The sequence below is a fragment of the Lactuca saligna genome, chromosome 9, assembly GCF_052625555.1.
Source record: "Lactuca saligna cultivar CGN05327 chromosome 9, ASM5262555v1, whole genome shotgun sequence".
Taxonomy (NCBI): Eukaryota; Viridiplantae; Streptophyta; class Magnoliopsida; order Asterales; family Asteraceae; genus Lactuca; species Lactuca saligna.
In genome coordinates, this window is record NC_136425.1 from 185,882,165 (window position 1) to 185,901,519 (window position 19,355).

At 34.3% G+C, this 19,355-nt stretch overlaps 2 protein-coding genes across 2 annotated transcripts; one reads left to right on the top strand and one right to left on the bottom strand.

The window, feature by feature from the left end:
• Window positions 1-8,119: 8,119 nt before the first annotated feature.
• LOC145014767 (dicarboxylate transporter 2.1, chloroplastic-like) lies at window positions 8,120-12,090 on the top strand. The gene is made up of 4 exons (XM_078973211.1): window positions 8,120-9,066; window positions 9,990-10,303; window positions 10,945-11,393; window positions 11,784-12,090. Exons 1-4 carry the CDS (start codon window positions 8,245-8,247, stop codon window positions 11,897-11,899), a joined length of 1,701 nt encoding a protein of 566 aa, XP_078829337.1. The 5' UTR covers window positions 8,120-8,244; the 3' UTR covers window positions 11,900-12,090.
• Window positions 12,091-14,659: 2,569 nt separating this feature from the next.
• On the bottom strand, window positions 14,660-18,607 carry MCM9 (minichromosome maintenance 9). The gene is made up of 19 exons (XM_078974564.1): window positions 18,381-18,607; window positions 18,126-18,228; window positions 17,913-18,048; window positions 17,707-17,845; window positions 17,554-17,620; window positions 17,283-17,457; window positions 17,111-17,210; window positions 16,917-17,014; window positions 16,776-16,841; window positions 16,585-16,677; window positions 16,371-16,487; window positions 16,167-16,239; window positions 16,000-16,066; window positions 15,830-15,911; window positions 15,619-15,740; window positions 15,473-15,540; window positions 15,244-15,401; window positions 15,029-15,181; window positions 14,660-14,924 (listed from the first exon to the last, which is right to left on the bottom strand). Exons 1-19 carry the CDS (start codon window positions 18,500-18,502, stop codon window positions 14,878-14,880), a joined length of 1,986 nt encoding a protein of 661 aa, XP_078830690.1. The 5' UTR covers window positions 18,503-18,607; the 3' UTR covers window positions 14,660-14,877.
• Window positions 18,608-19,355: the final 748 nt, after the last annotated feature.

A 19,355-nucleotide genomic window follows, 5' to 3' on the forward strand; every position in this document is an offset into this window, starting at 1 on the left:
TTAGAATCTTAATTTAGGCTAATTTTTAAATTTGTTGAATATTAAAAATGATTAGGTCTTAAATTAGAAAATTTTGGTAAAAAAAATTAGGATTCCATATTAGAATTGTGTTAATAATTGCAGGAGAACCCAAATGTTTAGTTGAGCCTATACACGTTCTAGTGCATTTGTGGCTTCCTTATTTCAGTGAAATTATGAGACAAAAACACGACCTTGCTCAGCCTGAGGGATGCAATATGTTTAGCAGCCTAAACCTGAAATGTATCCAGGAAAATTTTTATCATTAGCCAATAAAGGTTGAGATTGAGCGCCCCTGCTTAAGCATGTAGGGATTTGAGTGAAAGAAAAAAAGAAGTGAGGTATACATGTAAAAAAAAAAAGAGAAAATTACAAGAAAAATTGTAAGAATTTTGGAGCAAATGAAGTAAAGATCTGAAGATCAAAATTCCAAGAAATCCAAAGAGTTGAAGATACCAAAAAATCAAACAACAAAGGTGGTGAATTCAAAGATATCCAAGATCAAATTATCAAGAAGTGAAGAATTCCAAAGAGCTCCATAGTGGTATCATAAATTGTAATTTTCTAGATTATGTATGCTTGGGTTGCTCAATTAAAAATACCTTGAGGGTAAAGAGGTTTTCTGAGGATGGATTCGGAGGGTTGCATGAAATGAGCATAGTTCGGGGTGAGTGGGTGAATGTTTATGAGGATTGTGAGTATTTGAAGTATGGGGGGTTTTTAGGAATTTTAGACACAAATGCATGCGTTGCGGTCTTGGCATAATGGCTGGGAAGGATTGGAGTTATTAATGTGATTTTAATGTGTTTAAAATATAGTTTTGCTTGGGGGCAAGCAAAAGTCAAGTGTGGGGTATTTTGATATGTGCATAATTAGTTAATTATTTAACATATATTCTTAGTTATTTTTGGTTAATTATGAAAATAATGTGGACAAAAGGTACTTAAAATGCTTTGAATTGTGTTTTCAGTCCAAAAGATATGCTTGGAGGCAAAGAGGAGAAAAGGGAAAGCAAGTGAAGATTAAAGAGTGAAAAGAAGGACCTACTCGGCGAGTAGATCGACCCTACTCGGCGAGTACACGATGATATGCCAGAAGATAAATACGACTGCTAATCTAAAGACGGATAAGTATTGACCTACTCGGCGAGTTGATTCTGCTACTCGCCGAGTACCCTCTGTTTTGGGATATCTTTAAAAGACGAATCCTTATCTCATGGGACAGAACTCCTGGCGAATTTTGAAGGATTAGCTGCGACAAAAAGGTTCAGAAGGCGCTGAGGAACCCTAAGCTTCAAGAGTTGGAAGAATTCAAGCAATTAGGTTAATTCTACCACTTAGACTTAGGAATTAAACATGTTTGCTTTCATAAACTTTGTTTTTATGCTTGTTTCTACTGCAACTATGAGCTAAACTCGTTTTTGTTTCTGTTTGGGGAACACCAAAGAACTCTTATGGTTTAATTATTGAATTTTGTTTAATTGTCTATTGGTGATTTATTAAATTAAGTTTGTTAAAGAACCTTATGTATTAATCACTACTATTTTCTGTTAATTGGAAGGCAATTAGGTTGCATGAACATCACTTAATTGTTAACCTCATATGTCTATGTGAATGCTAAAACATATGCTTGGAAGTAATGAGTATGAAACTAAGATTAATAAGAAAATAGGAAGATTAATGTGTGAGCTTGTTTGAGAAACCATCAACAAGAGGTTAATTGAATTAATAACTTAATTGACCATTACAAATCTTATTTAATCCAAATAATTAATCTGGGGAATTAATTAGTTTAAACACTTGATCAACGCTTAAATTAGTTAATTGTCTAAGGGTTAGGAGTAATGAACATGAACCTAACTACTATCATTGGTAACCAATAGCAATTAATCTACCTTAACTTAAATAACCATAGGAGTGAATTGGTTCAACCTAAATAGAAACATCTTTATCAAATTTGGTGAATAGTTGTTGCTTTAGTTAATTAGTTAATTTAGTTTGTTTAAGTTTCTAGTCTTGCAAAACTAGAGAAAACTCTTTCTATTACTTGTTTTATTTAGATAATATTAGCATCTATTTTAATTGTTTACCGTTCCCTGTGTTCGATACCCTACTTACCTGAACTAAACTGCTAATCGATAGGTACACTGCCTTTCGTGTGTTTGTCTTTGTGTTTAAGTTAGTAGGATTAAAACTAGTTGGTTTTACACACATCATCCTACAAAACAAAAATTCAATCCATCAATTAACCATTCCACTTCCAGCTGCAAAATCCCAGCTGAACATAATCACCATTCCACTTCCAGCTGCAAAATCCCAGCTGAACATAATCACCATTCCCTTCCGGAGCCCCTGCGACTCATAATCCGGCCTCGAGTAAACCCCCGAGCCTCAAATCTAGAACTCATGAGCTAGACTCCCCCGCTCAACCCGCGTAAATATAACAAGTACAAATCATCTTCCTGATCCCAGATAACTGCAACCCTCTGCTCATCAGAATATGTACCAATAACAAGTTCTGGTACTGGAAAGCTCGTCCAGCTCTTCTCCCTGCCATCGTTACAGCTGTTTAAGTTGCTGTGACATCCGTCTCGGAAATGGCTACATAGCACTCACCGAAATACTCAGCCATGGCGGTCTTAATAGACCTGCCATCTCCGGAAACTGCCCCCGGACAATCTTGATCACCTACTCCCTAATGATCTCACTAACACGATCCCTTGAAAATGCTGGCCTATAATGGATGCCCGCTCCCGATCCTAACCTAGATCTGGTCTCAATACGTCTTGAATATTCCTTACCATAACTGGGAACCGACTCCCAACCCAACCCTAGGGATTGTGACTTCCTTGATACGCGTATGGGTCCTGTGCTTTCAGTAGTACGGGCCATACTACCTTCCACGCCTACCCATATTTGTCTCAAGTATCACCACAACATCCTACCATATACATATACATAGTGAGCAATAAATCTCACTCCTAGAGGAATGCTAAATATCTCATAACTGGCCTCCCGGCCTCTCACTACCCTCCCATCCATGAAACTTCCACCACCCCCTGCAACACTAGTGTGCGCTAGCCATACATAACGTTGGACCACTGTTGTAAAAATCCCGACTAGGTCCCGATTAATCTCCGATTAATCCCTAGATGCTACTCGACCGATTAGAGGGCGCCTAACGATTAATTCCTGCATACATAATGAGTGAAACATTATAAAACGATGAAATTTGAACATTTTGAATTTTTTTTATCTCAATGGAAACTATTTGAGGCATGATTAGTGTTATATTAATCATATTAACCTATTTTGTTATCATATTAGTGTTATATACGAACTTTGATATGATATTAGTCATATTTATTTTTTTTAAATTCAAAAAATTAGCAATTAATGGTACCCGATTAATCTCCGCCTAGCCGATTAATCCCTTGACCCCAGTCCACCGACTAGCTAACGTCGAGCGTTTTTTGCAACCTTGCGCTGGACCCTATAGACTTTCGAATATCCAATCCTACCCTAAGCCCTAATCAATAAGAACAGAGCATTAGGCCAGATCAAACATTCTCAAGCTATAAGATCTTAATTATATACAACTGTAATGCATACACAAGAAACTACAGTAATGATGTCAGTCTCATATAAGGAGAGAACCCTAGGCTAACAAGCATCATGTAATCAGGCAACTCTATCATGCGATTCCTGAAGATCCCTAGCCTAGTACCAGCATGTTGTTCTAACATATCACAATATCAAATAGTCGTATGGTATTTTGGGGTCTACTTACAGGCTTCAGCTGATCGTACACTTCGCATCCTCTTTTACTTATTTTGAAAACCATTTTGAAAATCTTTTCTTGATTTGAGACTGGATTCACACGAGTGTTCCTCCAATTCACTCAAACCAAGGCTCTGATACCAACTTGTCAGACCATAAAATTCGAGCAAATTTAAAACTTTTTAAATCATTTGAAACCATTCAATTATCACAATTTGTTTACAAAATAGTTTATACATCAGAGTTCCTAGAAATCATAATCGTCAATCGAGGAAGTGTACGGTCACACCTTCGCCTACCCTCGGCCATCCGCTGAACCTAAAACAATAAACTGAAACTGTAAGCCCGAAAGCTTAGTGAGTTACCCCCAAAATACCCATACACACAACCATACACATACATCAATGAACAACATACTATGGGTCCAGTCAACCGCAGTATGAGTCTCCCTCAGCTCGTATCAGGAATGCTCCCGAGCCCACAGTACGAGTCTCCCTTATCTCGTATCTGGAATGCTCCCGGGTTTGTTGGTTACCGCACGGAGCAGTTTCAACTCAACTCATCCCACATAATATGTCGACATATAACACAACTAATACGCATACAAATAACCACATCATACTACAGGTAGTCCTACAGATCTACCTAACTGGCATAACAACTAGCATGTACACAGTCAGACCAATTATAGGTGGCTAAGCATAACCACATCCGATCTACTAGGATACCGATCTAACTGATCATACTAGCATATCACCATCTTATCTACCAGGATGACGAGCTAACATATCATAATAGTAACTATCTCAAATAACAAATCAAAGGGTTAGCCTTGGTGCCTTAGACCCTTGAGTATAGTGAGGATAACTCACCTTCCAATGTCGGATGGAACCACGAAATCACACTCTCAAAACACCGCCGCAAACTCCAACACTTATAACCATCAATGATCCAATTCATAAATATCCGCTTACCAATTACTCTCAAAAGTCAAACTAGTCAACCCTTGGTTCGAGGTCAAAGTCAACTGTCAAGGTCAACAGTCCATGTTGACCTCAACTCGTCGAGTACCCTCAACTACTCGTCAAGTTCCTTGCATAACTTCCAACTCGTCGAGTCACCATGCTACTCGCCGAGTCCAAGGCAATCTTCATCAGATTTGTCGAGTTGTTCATCCAACTCGTCGAGTTCATGATCATCTTCATATGACTCGTCGAGTCTACCATGCGACTCGTCGAGTCCCTTCAGTCCTTCATCCATGCAGATGCTTTTTAAGCCATGCCAAGGCTCCATACTGCAAATCCAAGCTCCCAAGGCATGCTTATCACGTAAAGTTGCAAACTTTACGTGCATGCAAGGCTCTAATGACTCAAAATGCAAAAACCAAGCTTGAAATGGGGTTTTACACTTAAGGAGGGGTTCATGCTTGCCAAAGCTGATAGCTTTATGGACTTATAAATCAAAGAGAGTTCAGATCTGAAGTTACAACTTCAGATCTAAGCTCATACCCAAGAATAGCTTCATAATCAAGCCAAGAAGCCCTAACTTCATCCAAAGAGGTCTAGAAAGGAATGAGACCAAGATCATGAATTGATACCTCAAATGAAGCTAGCTGAGATAGACTTCATACCCACAAACATTCTTGCTTCCAACTTGTTGATCTTCAAGCTTCTTGCATCAAGGTCTTCTTTCTAAGCTTGAAATTTACACTAATATGGAGCACACACACGAATTAGGGTTTCTGGACTCTCAAGAGGCTACAAAGGAACTAAAGGAGGCTAATGATCCCTTAAATAGGGTGCCAAACCCCGGAAATTGGGGTTTCACCCTCCAACTCCAACTCGTCGAGTCACTCTTCCGACTTGGCAAGTTGGTCACTTAAACACGTTGCCCAAACCTGTTGCTACTTGACGCGTCAGACAACCAACTCGTCGAGTATATCTTGAATTCATGAGAATTCATAACCATAACTTGGTATTCGAGAATCGGGGCGTTACAGAACATCATATATTTTTTCAATTTTGTTCAATGTTAAGCATTTCCATTTGAAATCATATAATTTTTTTTTTTTACATTTGAATTCGTATAAATACATTTTTTTCAAACCTTTTTCTATTAGAAACGAGTTCAAACCATTTTCCACTTTATACGGTTTCAAATGTAATATATATATATATATATATATATATATATACACACACACACACACACACACACACACACACACACGGTTTCAAACGGAATCTTTTATATTTGAAACTGTATAAATATAATTTTTTTCATTTAAAAAGCATATTTTTTTTATAATTAAAGGTTTTTTTTACATTCAAATCATAATGTTATGTATAAATATGTATTAATTATATTATAAATGTATTTTTCATGTATTTGGTTATGTGGCACCTAACATAATGATGGAGTAACATAAATCCATATTTGGAATAATCTTAATGTAAAATCTAAAATTCAGAAACATAAAATACTTTATTTTGTTTGATGTTCTTTGAGACAAGATTTTTGCATAATAATGTTAAGTGAAGACGAAATATTTCGGCATTAACCAAAAATTACGACTATATATACAACGAACGGTCCCACCTTGGTAATAAAACGACATCCGAACTCTTGTGTTTCCGAGATTAATATATACATAACATTGTGGTTTGAAGGTAAGCAAAACGTTGTATTTATACAAAAATATGGTTTTTAAATGAAAAAAATATATTTATACAGTTTCAAATGTAAATATATATATATATATATATATATTTATACTGTTTCAAATGAAAAATGATCAACATTGAACCAAATTGGAAAAATGATTTCAATTTGGAACAAAAAATGGAGTTTCAAAATTGAAAAAAAAATTAAAAACTTAATGTCAAAATTGAAAAGGTGAAAACTTAATGTATTTTGTAAAATAAATCAATTTTAACAAGTCAGCGAACGGGTACATCATCATATCATATCAGCAGACAACCATGTTGACCTGTTAAATTGTTAGAATTATAATAAATTGAAAAACATTATCAAGTTTTAGACAAAAAAATATCAAATTAGAATTTCAAAATGTAATGACTTTTGTGTTGTTTACCCTATAAATATATATTAATATATAATTGTTTTTAACTTTTATAAGAACTCGTAAAGATGTTCTAAATAAAAGTTTTTGGATTTTGAACTTTATCATAACATTCGAAGTATGAATACCTTTTCTAGACTACTATTGGGATCTCTAATTTCCACATATTAAAAGTTGGATTCATTAAAATTTGATTGATTTTCTCCTTGTTTGCTATACTTCATTTACTCTGTCCAAATTCATATAACTTAGTTCATAAGTATGTGCATCGAGGTCTTCGATATATGTTTAATTGAATGTGAAGGTCTCAAGGAGATGTTGAAATTGATTTTATATTATTTTTGATTGCCATCATCTCATGTGCTTGCCCATCCACCCCATCCCTTAAAGTTTATTGTCAAAATTAAAATAAACAAATAAATAAATAAAATACGCCATCTCTACTTCGAATAACCGATCTTACTATCAAAATATGTATTATAGCTGCGCAAATACTTGTGCGCTGTGTAAAAAGAAATAAATATATGATTTTATATTAAATTAAAAAAATTATATATATATATTTTTAAACTCAGTAAAATTTCTTAATTCTCTCAAACAAATTGAAAATAAAAAAGATGAGAAACTAATAACCTCTTATCACGACTCACGAGTTGGAGAGACTGGCCGGGGAAATGAACGTGATATTATATTTAGTGAAAAGAAAATGTTAAGCACTACCTTTTTTAATTTAAAAATACATTATTTTATTTTTAGTTTTTTTTTTTAAATATACACCAATTTTTTTATAGGAAACAAATTACTGTGATTGATTTTGGTTCATGCTTCTTATTAACTTACATAATAGTATTTATATAATTGGATATTAGTAAAAACAAAATCTAGCCTAATTTTTGAACTTTTTTACAAGAAAAAAAAATTACAATAGCCAAGAAAATGGGCCATATTGGGCTGCGATTTCCGTGTTTTGGGCTATGAAAATACGTAGAACATATCATACGAAGACGGAAACCATCAAAAAATGAATCGGACTTCGGGCCAAGGATTTTGGCAGCCCACCAACAAGGAGCCCAACAAAGACCAACAACCCACGAGCAAGACTCAACGAGTCGTGGGGGAAAACAGTTGACCTGAACTTGCAATTTGTATATACATGAGGGACCATTTCTGTAATATAATCTCTAAAGTTTAACTAAAATACAATTTTTTTGGCAGATTAGAAAATAATAAAAAGTGCATAGTTTTAGCCGCAAACAGATTCATATTCCTGGGCACAAAACAAATTCTGTGGCGGACTCATCTTCGTGCTTTCCGCCCAGCCATCTCCATTTCTGTGAATCTCAGAGCTTCTTCTCCGCATTGGCAATGGAGGCTTCAGCCCTTTTCTCTACTGCCTTCTCACCACCTTCCATTCATCTTCGATCTCGTATTCTCACTAAATCTCGACCCCATGTTTTCCCCACTAAAAAAACCAGTTTCCATCCCCTCCTCCGATCACCACCACCCGTCGCCACCAACGCTGGCCGCCTCTTCTTCACCACCACCTCCAAACCCTCCCTCTTCACTTCCCTTCCAAAACCCCTCAAACCCATCTCAGCAGCATCAACTAGTGTGAGCTCAATCGCCGAACCAAAGAAAACCCAATTACAAGGCGCAAAAATCATACCCTTAGCACTCTCAATCGCGATCGGTCTACTAGTGCGTTTCGTTGTCCCAAAACCAGTTGAAGTCACTGCACAAGCATGGCAACTCCTCTCGATTTTCGTCTCAACCATTGCCGGACTTGTTCTCTCTCCATTACCCGTCGGCGCGTGGGCTCTTTTAGGTCTGACCACCACCATTATTACCAAAACCCTTACATTCACCACGGCGTTTAGCGCCTTCACCAACGAAGTCATTTGGCTGATTGTGATTTCCTTCTTCTTTGCTCGTGGGTTTGTTAAGACCGGATTAGGGGATCGAATTGCGACCTATTTCGTGAAATGGTTAGGGAAAAGCACACTGGGTTTGTCTTATGGATTAACTTTGAGCGAGGCTTTGATTGCTCCGGCGATGCCCAGTACCACCGCCAGGGCCGGCGGTGTGTTCTTACCCATTATTAAGTCCTTATCACTGTCAGCTGGGAGTAAACCCAACGATCCATCTTCAAGGAAACTCGGCTCATATCTTATTCAATCTCAATTCCAGGTTAGCTCAGCTTCATAAATTTGTCATAACGAAACATGATTAAAATACAATAATTTGATTCATCTAGTCACTAATGGCCATGAGATTTGCAGTAAGATTACACAATTTGAATTTTAAAATTGAAGAGTTGATGCAGAAAACTAATGATCTTTGCACCCAGTGATTAACCCCATTTGTTAATTATGCTTATTATTTAATTTCATGGGTCCATATTCAATGTCATGAGGATAAATGGAGTCTTCTAGACAAATGGAATTTTTTACAAGTTGTCATTAAATTAGATCTTTATGTGCATTAAGTATGGCCTCTTATGGAGCTAGAGGGCAAGTTTAAATTTATTAAGTTAATTGATTACTAGTATGGTCAACTTTAAGTAGAGGTCTTGTTTAATATGCAAAATATGAAATTTTTTGATTTTTCATATTTTATTGCCTTGGACTTGTACTTTGCTTTTAGAATCATATAAAGATATCATTCCTAGAATTACTTATTTCTTCCGATTACAACATTGTACCTTGAAAAATATACCCAATTGTAGCAATCTCATCTTAATACAAAGCAACTTTCACTATTACAATAAGAAAAAAAATCAAAATTACAATGCTATATTTGGGTAGATTTTCCAAACTACAACGCCTAACAAGAAAAAAAAATGTTGTTATAGAAAGAAACAAAAGTATGATGCTAGAGTCTAATAGTCTATAACACACAAATATACAAACATACATTAATGTTTCTTGCATTTAACCCAAAATAAATGAGCACAAAACTAGGGTTTAATGAGGAAAGCCTCATTTCCTTGACTTTCTGTATTAAAGTCAAAAAGAAACACCTATATATATAGGTTATGATATCAACTAGAAGGACAAAATGTTTGTTATTCTGATGAATTTGTTGATATAATTTAAATTTTTATTTAACAGAGTGCGGGAAATTCTAGTGCTCTTTTTCTAACTGCTGCAGCACAAAATCTTTTGTGTCTAAAATTGGCTGAGGAGCTTGGATTAGTGATTGCAAGTCCATGGGTTTCATGGTTCAAGGCTGCAAGTTTGCCTGCTTTTGTTTCACTTTTACTTACTCCATACATTTTGTACAAAATCTACCCTCCGGAAACAAAAGATACACCAGAGGCCCCTGCCATGGCTGCAAAAAGGCTTGAAGCCATGGGTCCTGTCACAACTAATGAATGGGTCATGATTGGCACCATGATTCTTGCAGTGTCTCTATGGGTACTTGGGTATGTAATTTTTTATTCTAGTCTTTTAATATTTTTCATTATGTGGGTCATGGTTATATATAATATATGTGAGAAGAAATGGTCCCCTTTTGCTAAAAAAAAGTGAATATGGTTGAAAAGATTGTAATGTAAAAGAATAAGGGTTAAAAATGTGAGAAATCGCAACTTACTTAATCATGGTTTGTTTATTATAGCATCATACATTCATTTTTTGTCTATTACAACATTTGTACTTTGAAAAATCCACCTTAATTATAGCAATGAAATCCAATTACAAAGAAATTTCCGATTCTGTAATTGGATAAAACTTTCAATGTATAATGATCCAACAAGAAAAAGAAATTGGAAGTAGAATGCTATAATTTGGTAGATTTCCTACGTACAATGCATAAAAAATCATAACAACAATGTTGTAATAGAAAGAAATAAAAGTATGATGCTTCTATAAAAATATAAACAAAAGAACATTGCTATTTCTTGCATTTAGCTCAAAAATCAAAACTAAAATTGTTGCGACTCTACTACGTTACGTACCCTAAAAGAATTAGATATAATAGCATATACCCTTGTGGAAAACACCACGGGACCCACAAAATGATATAAGCAAATACAAATATATGTAACATGGTTTTGTTTTGTAGGGACAAAATTGGAATACCAAGTGTAGTTACCGCAATGTTGGGATTATCGGTATTGTTATTATTAGGAGTACTCGAATGGGACGACTGCTTAAGTGAGAAATCGGCGTGGGACACTTTGACTTGGTTTGCAGTTCTTGTGGGCATGGCGGGTCAATTAACAAATCTTGGAATAGTGACATGGATGTCTAGTTGTGTAGCTAAGTTCCTTCAATCTTTCTCTTTAAGTTGGCCCGCAGCATTTGGTGTTCTTCAAGGAGCTTACTTTTTAATCCACTACATGTTTGCGAGTCAAACGGGTCATGTGGGTGCCTTGTACTCCGCTTTTCTTGCTATGCATTTGGCGGCCGGAGTCCCCGGTGTGTTGGCGGCACTTGCTTTGGCTTACAATACAAATTTGTTCGGTGCTCAAACTCATTATAGCAGTGGTCAAGCCGCGGTTTACTTTGGAGGTTTGTTCACTTTCTTTCTCTTAAATTGTTTTCTTTGTGGATGTCGTTTGACTTTTTTTTTAGGTCAAATAAAATATTTTAAAAGAAAACTTGAGCAATCATTGAAGTGTGGGAGTTTCAGTTTCAATGTCTCAATGTCTGGTTGGTTGGGTAGTGGGGCCCATATGTCAGCCACCTTTTATATACCTGATTTACATCTAGCATGATGATAACCAATTTGTGGAAACGTTTTACTTTCATTTCTTTTTAAGTACGATATTGGCCTTAATAAGAAAAAAAAAAATTTCGAAAGTAGAATGTTGTAATAGAAAGAAGTGAAAGTGCATTGCTATTTCTTGCATTTAGGTTATTGGGACTAACTTTGTTTGTTTTGTTCTGTTTTGTCAACAGCGGGATATGTGGACCTCCCTGATGTATTTAGAATTGGATTCATTATGGCTTGTATCAATGCGGTGATTTGGACGGTTGTTGGCGGTGCATGGTGGAAGTTTTTGGGGTTGTACTGATTCTTGAGTACTTCCATGTAAGTAGAAGACGTCTTTCATTTCCGATAACCCCCTTCATTCGCGATAGGGTTTTAAGCACCAAAGAAAACTACACAGATTTTGTACTTTTGGGTTTTGACCTTTTGGTATCAACAATGAACGCATGTAACAAAGACTTAATTGAGAAAGTCAGATTGATTATTGAGTTGTTATGTATTTGTAGTTGCATAAAATGCATCCGTTTTTAAAGATTTTTTTTTATTTTTGCCCCTACGATGGGAGCCTAACGATTGCGGTGCTAAATTCCAGACAGGCTGTCTAGGATTCAAGCCCTGATGCCTGAAATATTGTTAGTGTTCAACGTTGACCTCCACGTTAGATTTGCAGTAGGTTTACATGGGCTGTTTAGATTGTGCAATTTACCAATTTTTTTTAAAAGCATCTGTTTGTACTATGTTTGTCATGTGTTTGACTAAGACTAATGTCATTGAGACAAAAATTGGAATTATTCGTCATACACGAAAAGGTGGAACAAGATGGGAGAGAGACTCGACTTGCTATTGATAGTTTTTTTGCGAAAGGTGTAAATGTTTTTCTTATCCGTGTTTTTAGAAATAACCCTAGAAAATTTATCTACTCCAGTGTAACAACAAATGCAAACATAATGCTCATATGTTGGAATGGGATGGTTTTGTTTATGGTCTTGGTTTGTACACTCATGGGCATATAGGATAATGAAGTGATAAGGTATCCCTTGAACAACCAGAAAGGGCATTAGAAATGAGGGGTAAATGAAGAGTAATTTACAAGTTTTTCTTCGAAGGGTATAAGCTATTGTAGCATTGTTGGTCTGGATTTGGGGAAAATGATTGATAGGTATGGTTCCAATGTGTGGCAAACATGCAAAGATCTTGATAACTTGTTCCATCATATTTTAACCTCAAATAGTTTGAACCCATGTGATCATATGATTGAAGCAAAAGGTTATTTTAACATCATTAGTAGATGTGGTTGGATTCCAGATATTTTAATATAAAACTACAAATATAATATTTCATTCCTGTTAAAATTATATGATCAATTTGTATATAACTTTTTTTCTTCATATTTTTTCTAATAAACATCTTACTACATTTTGTAATTGATAAATCACGTATATTTATATCAATTAAACGCTTGTTTATGTAACAATTCACTTAATTACTACTTTATGCAGCAATTTTATTTTAAATGTTTGTTTATGCAACAGTTTCAGTTAAATGTTTTTTTCCTCTATTAATTCATGCAACAATGTTTTTTTTTTTTTTTTTTTTACTGAATAATGCATCCAAAACAAATTATTAAATCATGATTCATAGATGTTAAACATGGTGCAATACGATTAGTTTTTCAAATTTGTTACATCACATTTTACAATTACCTTTACATCAGTGCAATACCAATTTTCTTTCAAATATGGTCCAAACACATCAATAACTTCTTTATATTTTTTTTAATAAAGTATTTACTTTAATATTAATTCAATAATAAAATAATATGAATAATAACCGTATATAATACAAACATAAACAATTACAAATATACATACTCATCAAATAATAATGAATTTGACCATCAAATAATAATGAATTTGATGATTAATCTGAAGAAAAAGAAAAGAATAATGTTGAAAACAATTTGGTTAAATACATATGGTTAGGGCTGTAAACGAACCAAACGAACACGAACAAGGTCTTGTTCATGTTCGTTCGTTTAAGTTAGCCGAACAACAAACGAACACGAACGGATAAACGAACGAGATATTCTTGTTCATGTTCGTTCGTTTATCAAATTACCTTGTTCATGTTCGTTCGTTTATGTTCGTGAACATGCTAAACAAACATAAATGAAGAAAGATAAAAAAAAAAAAAAAAAAAAAAAACACAATTGAACATATATGAACATAAACGAACATATAATATAGCAATATTATAAAAAATATATATATAAATAAAGTTAAACAAACGAAGATAAACGAAATCATAAATGAACGAACGAGACCATTGTTCATGTTCGTTCATTTAACTTAACGAACGATAATTTTTGTTCGTGTTCGTTCATTTATTAAATAAACGAGCATAAACGAACTTCCTGCCGAACAGTTCACGAACGGTTCGCCGAACGTTCAGTTCGTTTACAACCCTACATATGTTTAAAGTAATAAAAAGGAAATTAATTAATTAGAATATTAATATAAATAAGGATGTAGTATATAAATAGTTTTATATAAATATGATAGGTCCCATTTATGTTTTATAAGCCTTTGTTTATGTTATGTTGGCTTTATTCCACATGTCTTTTAAAAAATATGTATGATCTTATAAGTAAAAATGTAAAATGACTTTTTTATTTTGGTCCAAAATAGAATGTGTTATAAAAAAGAGGAGTAAAACATCATTAAAATACACACATATAAATGTGTATTTGATAAAATTAGTTGTAGCCAATAGCTAGAAGGTATAACTTTTATTTATATAAAAAACAATTTATATAAAAGTGTTTGACAAAAATAGTTATAAACTTTTGAAATCTATAAAATAACATAAATTATAAAGTCCAAAAGTAATAACTATTTGATAGTTTTTGGATTGACAATATTTTGCTTAAAACAAAAATTTTAAGATTGCTCCCAAACAAAGTTTTTTTTTTTTTAATTAAAAAGGTAAAAGCATCTAAAAGCTTTCAAAATCTCGTTGTTGAACATACACAAACTGTTATTATTCTCAAAGTTGACCTCGACATGGATATTATCAACTCGCTTTTGGTGATTTACAAAATTAGCAAAATCAATTAAATTTTTATACCACTGTATACCTCTACAAAACTTTTACCAACATTATGTATACTCAACAGCATCTATACTTCATCTCACAAACAATAAAACATTTTTCATTTTCTATCATCTTTTACACCTACATCACCACATACGCCAGACTCATATGATAATCATATCCCGAACTTCAAGAGATTTTAAGCTTCTTAAGGATCAGTTCTTCTTGCATGGCATCTGCAACATTAGTCAAGGCCTTTTTTCCAATTTAAAAATAATATCAATGTATTATAACTTATAAGCTAAAAGAGAATTTTTTTTTTTTTTTAAAAAAAGGATACATTCTTGATCAGGGTTATCAGTGAAATTAGAGTGCAATGCATTCCCAACACTATCAACAATGGCCGATGTTGTCATAGATGACTCGATACATAAGATCGCTGTGATGGCATCTAATCGAGTCACTTCGTTTCTAAACATCAATCGTGCATGTGCTACAATCATGATACGTCAATACACAGTACACAATACACAGTATACAGTATAAAAGATTTACCTTGAGCAAGTCGAATTAAACTCTCAAGCATTCGGACAGTAGTCCTTGCTGCATTTTCAGTTGCAATGCTTCTTTGAAGTTGGTAATATCTCGAAATAACATTTTCCGCCTCTTTCGATAGAGTTGGTCTAAAATACCCTTTTACAAAATGGATATAACTGCAACATAATGTCAAGAGTTAAAAATGCTCCCCATTAAGTTCTAATTATTTACAAATTCGCCATCCTACCTTCTGAGCGTGGAAAGAGGCCACATCTTATCAAGATCTTCATGACATTTATTCTTATCTGATTCTGCCTGAAATAAAGACCAGATTCAGTCATATGTGCTAATGAAGAACAGGGTGCACACAACATCAAGTGGTCTAGCATGTACCTGATCAAGAATATGATCCGAGACAACTTTATCCCATTCGGGATTTTTGGTGTCCAAGAGAACAAGAACTATGTCAAATCTGCTTATTAAAGGCCCAGATAACGTTGTGTTCACAGATAAAGCTGAATTTTGTCAAGAAACAAATTATATTTTGTGACATAATAAAGGGAAAATTAATAATACTATATAATAGTATTCCAAGAAATGATACATTGATTAGGATCATATTGGCCTTTGGGATTTGTTGCACCAAAGACTATAGTTTTTGTACTCAGAGTGGTTACAAGACCTGCCTGGAAATTAAATAGTTTTCCAATATAAATGACAGGGATCAAAATTGTAGTTTTTTAAAAGATAAAGGGTATATCGGATAATGTATACCTTAGCAATACTTATAGTCTGCTGCTCCATTGCCTCATGTATAGTCGCTCTATCATGTTCCCTCATGCTGTCATTTTGATGTTCATATAAAGGTTACAGAAACAACTTATTTTTTACTTCTTTATTTTTAAAAAAATACTTTTTTTTTTTTTAAGATGTTGTACTACCTATCGAATTCATCAATGCAACATAGTCCACCATCAGCTAAAACAAGGGCCCCAGCTTCCAGCATCCATTCACCTACAAGTTCCTTGGATTGAATTATGGTGCATTCCATTCCATCAGGTAAAACAAACAGTTTTTTTTTTTTCAATTCCAGTGGAATCAGCGATTCCATTACGATTCCATCCTACCAAAGGAACAAGTCTCACCTCCGTCTTTGACTGCTGTGACAGTTAATCCAGCACTAGTGCTTCCCAATCCAGTAGTAATAACAGATCTTTTACTCAACTTAGCAGCAAATTTCAAAAACTGAGACTTTCCTGTTCCTGAAAACTTACATATTTAAATAAAGGGCAAATTCCCTTAAATGAACTCAATAAATTTTGAGAAATTTAATTCAAGAAAATAGAAACTTGGCATCACCTGGATCACCAACAAGAAGAAGATGGGATTCGCCTCTAACTTTTGTCCCTGAACCATCAACATGCTGTACTCCTCCAATAAGTGTCAATGTAACTACATTAAACAACACTTGTCTTCATAACTATTTAAACTAACTTTTTAGGTTAAAATTAGAAAAGTTACCTTTTTAGGTTAAAATTAGGAAAAGTTACCTGCTAGCTTTACAGTGAAGAGCCCATAAACTTGTGGACAAATAGCCCGTAGAATGGCATTTCTACCTGTAATTGTATCTATCAATAAGGTATATATGTATATGATAATAGATGATTAACATAAAAAGAACACAATCTCACCTTTTAATGGAGTGTCTTTGAAATCTGACCAAAAGTTTTTGAATTTCTGAATAACATCATCAGGGATTTCAATATCCAACTTTATCTCATTTATTCGCCTATAGCAACAAAACCCAAGTTAAACCAAAAAAAAAAAAAAAAAAAAAAAAAAAAAAAAAAAAAAAAAAAAAGATAATATGCCTATTAATTAGTACCTCACATAATTGGCCACAAATACAGGTTCAAGGTCACAGCGAACATCCTTCAAATCTGGTGACCATTTAGCTGTCAAAACTCCTGTGACAATAACATCATCTGCAGATAATCTTATAAAATAATTAGCCTCCAAAATTCATCCTGCAAAATATTAAAAAGATTACATGATACCTCCAGCTTTAACAATGTCAACAAGATCATCCTGCAAAATAACAGGAATTGAACGTGGGATTGCCCCAACACCCAAAACTTGAGTGCTTTCTTGAATCTTTATCTCCTGGTAATCATGACACACTTTGTTGCCTTCTAGAAGCTGGAAACTTGTGCTTTCACAGAATTTGGGCTTCTGTAAAGATTATAACAAAAAAATATAGGTGGCAAATTTGTAATTTTGTTGTATACACTTACAGAAACAAGTAAAGAGTGAAAAATCAAAAATGACCTGAAAGGGGCAAAAAATGGGCTTGGGTATGGAATTTCTGCTTTCGAGTTCGGGATGAACTTTAAACCTACAAATCAAATAATCAAGTTTGTATGGTATTTGAAGATAATAATGTTTTATAGCTAGGAAAAGAACAGTTTAATGAAAAGCAACCTCTTTTTACATTTCCTGCATTCATATTCCCTTTCCCCTTCTATCATCTTAATTGATCCAGACCTAATTACTGTTCCTTTCAGAGTGAGAAGAACACCACGATGCTTCACACGAACACGTCCAATGCTTGGACATAATTCTACATAATAAGAAACAGTGAAATTCATGAAGTAAACAGAAAACTTATTGCAAAAAGGGAATTTTACCAGGATTATCAAGCATAGGACCACGGATTTCAATCCGAACATGCACAAATTCCTTGATAGTTGGAGATGGACGTTCCAGGCCTTCCTTATAACTTTCATTCTCCCAAATTTTCTTAGTCTGTTCATACATGATCTCCTAAATCCAAAACACTTATGACTTTCATGTAAATGTATTAACTACAATGGAAGATTGTTATGGAAGAAAAATGAAACCTGAGCCAATTTTGCTGCTTCGTCGAATAAAGGCAAGTACTTTGTTGGTTCGAAAAGGATTTCATGAGCAAGCGGAGAATCTTGCTCCATCACTTCAGCAAAACTGGTAGCAAAAACGAGAGAAAAAATCAATTGAGATTAGTGATTGAACAGGCTCCATAAACTATAATATCCGTTGTCCCCAATAAACAGAGTTTAGTCTTTTCTGTTTTAAAACTTTAAGGCTAAGACTGTTGCTTCTTTTGGGATACGTACTCTACATAGAGGGGGTAATGAAGGCGATGGTCGGAGGAGTGAAGGATCGATTGAAGCTGGTCGGAGTGATATTCCGTCAAGAAATCCGATAGGGTTTTCTTTGATCCGTCGTCGTCGTCCATTTCAACAACTAATTCGATACCACCGGAGGACCACTTGAAGAAGGTACGCCGGAGAGCTAAGGGGTTTCTATGGATTTGGCGGGAAAGAGGTGCGCAACAAATTGCAAAAACGAGGCAATTTAGTGATAGGAGGGCAAAGAAGGAATATCGACATAAGTGATGACTTTTTATTTTTGTATCAACTAAAATTGCCATATATATATATATATATATATATATATATATATATATATATATATATATATATATATATATATATATATATATATATATATATATATATATATATATATATATATATATATATTTGTCAATTTTAAAAAAAAATGACCTAATTGTCCGGAATGTGTCATTCACGACACAAATTCAAACATTTGCCAATTTATAAACACATTTTGGAATGTGGCATGTATAAAGGCATCCTAGAATGTGGCATATATAAAGGCATTTTAGAACGTGGTGCATGTCGGTGATTTTAGTGTCAAATCGTTTAGTATAATCGGGTTTAACTTGAGACAAGATGAACTTAACTTTGGCTATATACAAACATGGATATGTGGAGTGAGTGCACGTTCGGAGAAGCTAAAATGATCTCGAAAACACAAGGTCTGAGAGCAGCGCCTTGGTGGGGTTCCAAGGGGTATTGCCCATCAGCAAAACAGGCGGGATAAGGGTGCAAAAGCTAATTGCCAAAAGCGGATCTATATGTAAAGGATATACACATTCGTTAATTTTTTCCAAAAGCCTATTTGTTCCCAACAAACACAAAATTAAATATTATCATTAATATACATACTTGCATGTTTGTTTTGTTGCAGAATACATTTTTCTATTACATTTTTCTCAAAGTATT